This window comes from Apteryx rowi, unplaced genomic scaffold (assembly GCF_003343035.1).
Source record: "Apteryx rowi isolate R43461 unplaced genomic scaffold, aptRow1 scaffold_308, whole genome shotgun sequence".
NCBI classification, from domain to species: Eukaryota; Metazoa; Chordata; class Aves; order Apterygiformes; family Apterygidae; genus Apteryx; species Apteryx rowi.
Genome location: NW_020449508.1, coordinates 562,756 through 568,498, shown reverse-complemented (window position 1 = coordinate 568,498; position 5,743 = coordinate 562,756). Strand labels below are relative to the sequence as shown.

The following is a 5,743-nucleotide window of genomic DNA, read 5'->3' as shown; positions in this document are numbered from 1 at the left end:
CCGCAAGCCCGCCCCGAGCCCTGCTGGTCCCCGGGAGCGCTAAGGGGCTTGGAGGGCCAGGGGGCACCCCCGGTCCCTTGAGCCCCCTCCCCGGGGAGGCCTCCCCGCCGCCCCGCCGCGCTCCAGCGGCTGCGCCCGCCGGCAGGTACCGCTGGGCAGGGAGGGGGTGGTAAGGGGAGAACCGACTCGGTCTCAGGCCCATGGAAAGTTTCTTAGAGGAGGCAGGTATTTTCGCCGTGGCTTCACCATGACACCAGTGGGGAGCTTCTTACATAGCCCTATTTACTTCGAAAGAAAACAGGAACACAGAAATGCCCTTCCCCCGCCTCTCCCCGCCGGCTCGAGGTATCGGGGCCCGACGGTTTTCTGCCAGTCCCTTTCTCGGGCCGCCCGCGCCAGCCGGCGGCGCAGCTCCCCTCTCCGCCTGCAAGTCCAAGAAAAAGCAGTCTGGACTGTCCGATGGGGACGAGGCAGGCAGGGCGCACGGCTCCCTCCCGCGCCCCGGCTGCAGCGGGGCCCAGACCGTCCCGGCTCCCCCGGCCCCGGCCCTGGTACAGGCCCCTGCCCCGGCGGCGCGGAGCCCCTCGCTCCGCCGGCCGCGGGGGGCAGCCCCGGGACTCCCCTCTCGCCGGCCCTGCAGGCTGTGCTGAGTTTGGGGAAGAAGAAAGGGGAGGGGGGAGACACTAGTCTCCTGGAGAGAGCGACTTCGGTGAGGTGCTAAGGGGAGGCTCTGTGTCGTTTTCCCCTTCCCCCCTCCCCGGCAGGGATCTACGAGTGCAAAGAGAAGAGGGAAGATGTGAAGTCAGAAGATGAAGATGGACAGACCAAGCTCAAACAAAGGAGAAGCAGAACCAATTTCACACTAGAGCAGCTGAATGAGCTGGAAAGACTTTTTGATGAGACTCACTATCCGGATGCCTTCATGAGGGAGGAACTAAGCCAGAGGCTGGGACTGTCTGAAGCTAGGGTTCAGGTAAGAGAAAGACTCTGTTCCTGGAAACGTCCTCACCTCACTTCCTAACTGCCAGCGGATCCTAGCACAGTGCCCTGTTTCATTCAGAGCAGGGAGGTGAAGGCAGAAACGACACGTGTGTTGGGGAAGCTGTTTGCAATGCCGGTGTACCTGTCCTCTAAATAATAATTCTGTTCTGAGAGTATCTGCCCGTTCCTTGCATTTCCTAGAAAGGCTTTTTTTTTTTTTCTTTTTTTCTTTCTGGTGACGAGTCTCAAATTAAGAACTGAGCGATTTGCTTTTTTTTTTTTAAGCTATCATATTTTTCCTTGCAAACGTGCCAGTAAATAATTGCTCCCTTAATCCTCAACTCCTCTCCCCCACCCGCCTTTTTGTGGGGACATTATGAACCCCCCCCCAAAAAAAAAAAACATTTGCCATGAATAAGGCTAGACAGTTTGGGTGCTCAGGGATGGGATTAGCCAGAGCCAGGAGAAAGGTTCCCCCTCTGATTCACACAGGAAGCGTATGAATGCATGGCACCCCCTCTGGTGGAGTCTCTCCCCATCCTTCCCTTCCCGCTTCAAATACAGCTAAATGCCAATTAGCCTTCTACACCCGGAGAGTATGTCTGGATCGCTCTATTTCTGGGGCCATCAGAGCTGCCCGTTGTGGTAGCTCTACATCGATTATTTTTTAATTCGATTTTTGGTTTGATCTGGGGGGGGGGGAGAACAACTCCCCCCCCCCCAAACCTTAAGCTAACTAGGGAATCTATCCCCAAAACAGATGTCGCACAAAAAAATAGAAAGAATTAATAAGATCAACCTGTGGCTCTCTGAGCAGGCCTACAGAGCAAGGGAAATGTAAAGGAAACCCCTTATTAGGTTATAACTCTGTGCTCGGCCTAGCAGACCCAAAACAAAACAAAACCAAGAAGAAAAAGTCACCAACCCAGTCCCTCCAAATGAGCAAAACACCTTCACCTCCTGGAGCTAATAGTTGTCCATGCATATGTATATCCAGCACCATGGATGTGTGTGTGTGTGTGTGTGTGTGTGCACGCACACAGGTATGTGCGTGTCTGCACAGACATACAAGAATGTCTCCATGCATACACAGAGCCCTAAGATACCGCAGAAATATAAGAAATACACCCGTGAGCTTGAGCAGGGAGAGGGGCTCGCGTTGCTCCCCTCCTTAAATACGATCAACTTTGCAAAGCAAGTAGGAAGGATCCTGCTCCTCCCGGATCCGCTCAGCACGTGTCTGGCTGAGTAAGTGGCTATCTAGCTTTAAACAGCTGCCTCCTGGAGGCATTTTTCGAAATAAATAGTATAGCTRTGTTGTTTTCTTTCTTGTTTTGTTTTTTAAAGGCTCTTTTCTCCCCTTAGCTCCAGACTTTTTCTGTATAAACCAAGCTAGGTAAGGGATCATGCCGGGCATACGCCTTAGAAAGGGAGGCTTGTAGGGAACATTGCAGGGGTTCAGAGTGCTGCTGGCCTACATTCTCCCGGAAGATTGATCTAACCACACCATATAAATTAATGAAAAGATTAAACTTTTGCTGAAGGGGACATCAACTCTTATGTCATCTTCCCAGATCTTCTTACTTGGGCTCTGTAATATCTTTCCAAGGCCTTGATGTACTGTTTCTATAAAAATAAATTACTTGTAATTGAATTCTGTACTCTTTCTTTCAAGTACTTTATTACTGAGCAGYACCTTAACAGGATGTTCATAGTTACAGGAAAATTGGTGCTTCAAGTGCTTACAGATCTTAAAACAGCACACCAAAAAAGAAAAAAAAAGGTGATATTGATTCAGGTGGGGATAATGAGAGAGACCCCCCCATTTTTTTTTTAATTTTAATCATCTTATAAAAGAGGTTTTATATGAGTGAAAATAACACTAGAAATAAAAGAAATATCAAGAGGACAAAGAGGAGACATGGATAATTAATTAGGAATAAACAGAGAATTTGATATCTGTCAAGAGGTGGAAGTGGAAGAAGAAGGAGGGGGGGGAAGGGAAAGATTTTTTTTAATACGTTCAGAATTGTTTTCTAATTCCTATCTGAATCGCTTGTCCCTTGCTGTTAAAGGATATAGTTTCAATTTAGTGTAGAAATTTGCTGTAAATAAATTGAAGCTCCTATGGTAGCTAGTCCTTATTAACCTTTTATTTTTAGTGTTGTACTGGAAACTCATATCACCCAGCTGTCAGGGTTATAATTGAAAGTTATGAGACCATAGTGAGGAGCAGGCAGTAATTCAATTACAACAAATATCTTTGGGTTTATGGTGCAGGGCTAAATTAAATGTCATTATTCACTGTCTCTAATGGAAATCAAAAGGAAATCAGATTAGAGCATTTGTGAAAGAAATCACTGAGTGATCCTTAATGAAGAAATAACTGTCTAAAACAGTGTACTGTGCTTTACTTAGCATATTCATGACTAATTGGAATTGATCGTGAATCACACCAAGCCTGATTTACTATCGCTTAACGCAGTGGCTAATTCATCACTTTTATTCCTCATAACCTTATTTTTTCATAGCTAAAGGGAAAGGGCACTTCGTTTTCCAGATTTAAATATAATTTCTGTTTGAAAGATGTTCTGATTTGCAAGAGAAGTTGTTTAAACGCTGCTTAAATTCCTCGTGACAATTTATACTCCTTTGGAGAGGGAAAGGGAGAGAGGGGGAAAGAAAACACATAAGGAGATTTCCAGCAAGGATTTACAACTGTAAAAAAATGTATTATCGTCGCTACAGCACGAGGATATTTTGCACACTTACATAAACAAACCCTCACCCCCTCGTTGAAAAAAAGAGAGACCCTTCACGTTCTCAATATTTGCGTATTTTTTGCACGAAGGACAGACTTGTGTAGCGCTGTGTGTTTCAGGAAGCAGCGGGAGAGCCAGGCTGCAGCGACCTAGCCGCGGCTGCGGAGGCAGATGCTGGSTTAGTGCGGGGCGGGCTGCGCCCCCGGCAAGCTGCGGGCGAGCGAGCGAGCGGGCAGCCCGCACCGCAGCGCACCGCAGCGCACCCGCCCGCCTGCTGCATGCTCTCCCCCAGCCACCCCAGGCAGGAAGGATGGTGCTCCAAATCAGAGAAGGCCAATCTCTACTTAGGAAAATCACTGAGGTACCCGAGGTAATTAATGCCTTTGGAAGCCTTTCTTTGCACTAATTACTCCGTTGTAAATGACCATCATTAAGGCAATTGGAGAAAGCTTGAAGGGAAAATTTGATGTAGGAAGTGCAGTTAGTATTAATTAACCGTATGATCACTTGGCAAGTGCAAGAATATCAAAGGTTGAAGGTGTTTACTTAGCTACAAGATTTTATCAGCGGTGGAAGTCAATGTTTGTCCACAATCGGCAGTTTTTGTGTAAGGATAAGGGGTCGGCAAAACATTTTGGTCCGTGCCTCTGATGATCTTTTGAGGAGAGTGACTAAACCGAGCAACACAGTAATGAATATCTGAAATGCCCCTCGAAAAGAAGTAGGGGTGATACAGTGACAACTGGAAGTTCTGCGTCTGTTTGACTTAGAATGACTGGAATTAGAGGAGGATTATTGAATTACAGGCATTTCTCTGGTGGGGCATTCATACTTTTTTAAATCCCAATTTGGAAAGATGTTACTCTTGTCTGAAAGTCAGAGCTGTCAGAAGTCAACAGGAACGGTATTTGTTTTGGTCTAACGCTTGGGAAAGGGGGAATGATTCAGCCCCTTTGTTCAAGTTCTGCATTTCGGATCTTCTCTGAGCTCTTCAGCATTTCCAAACTCAGCTCGGGAGAAGGAGCAGACAATCCCATCGCTTATGGACTAACACCTTGGAGTCTGATGCCACGTTGACTGTTCCTGGGCTGTTTGAGGTGTGAATGGAAAGGGAGCGAGGGTCCGACCTAGGCTGCGTGTGGGCTTATTTTAGTGTTTGCCAGAGCGGCCCCTCGCTTCAGATGGGTGGCAAAAGGACAGCTCCTGCCAGCTTGGGAGACACAGGGGGCCTCGGAGGTTTGGAGCCAACCGGCAGGCTCTCGGTCTCCCAGGCTGCAAGGGGACGTGTGATCTCCTAGGTTCAGTTCGTCCTGAGAAACCACACCAAAAAGCGGGATCCCCGCAGAAAGTCCCCCCGGTAGCTCCCCTCCTCCCATCCCAGCAGCACACAGAAGGGCTCACTCCACCTGGGGCTGGGATCTCACCGCGGCTTCACCCGAGGAGAGATCTCAGCAAAGTTGTGGTGAGCCTCCCGGCCTGGCCTCTCCACTCCATCCCGTCCCCCGAGTTAACCCTCTTCCTCAGCAGCTGCCTGGTCTACCTCTATTTTTCTTTGTTTTGTTTGCGTTTTCTTTCTGCAGGTCTGGTTCCAGAACAGGAGAGCAAAGTGTCGAAAGCAGGAAAATCAAATGCACAAAGGTGGGTAAGGAGTGCGGGCTGGGCGAGGGGGCAGACGCAGAGTCCCAGGGCGCCGGGCCGCCCTCACCGCTCACCGGCTTTGTCTCTCCCCGCAGGTGTGATCCTGGGAACCGCCAGCCATTTAGACGCCTGCAGAGTGGCCCCGTATGTGAATATGGGAGCCCTGAGGATGCCTTTCCAACAGGTAGTTAGCTCCGTTTTTTTCCTTTCCCCCAGCAAGCTCCGACCCCCTTTCGCTTGCACGGGAGGAAGCCGGACGCATTTACAAGTGCCATTTATATAGAAGTTGGCACGCATTAAAAACAGGCTGTAAAACTTCGTGAAGGAGCCCCCGCCCGGCTGCTGGGAGCTCAGCGTCCCTG

The 5,743-nt window shown here is 49.2% G+C and overlaps 1 protein-coding gene across 2 annotated transcripts in view; it reads left to right on the top strand.

Annotated features, from left to right (window-relative positions):
* The window catches only part of SHOX (short stature homeobox), a 10,202-nt gene that overhangs the window by 2,855 nt on the left and 1,604 nt on the right, over positions 1 to 5,743 (top strand). For both annotated transcript variants that reach the window (XM_026070293.1, XM_026070294.1), the window contains exons 2-4: positions 765 to 973; positions 5,324 to 5,381; positions 5,477 to 5,565. In XM_026070293.1, coding sequence (XP_025926078.1) covers positions 765 to 973; positions 5,324 to 5,381; positions 5,477 to 5,565 — 356 coding nt within the window. The remainder of the gene's footprint in view (positions 1 to 764; positions 974 to 5,323; positions 5,382 to 5,476; positions 5,566 to 5,743) is intronic.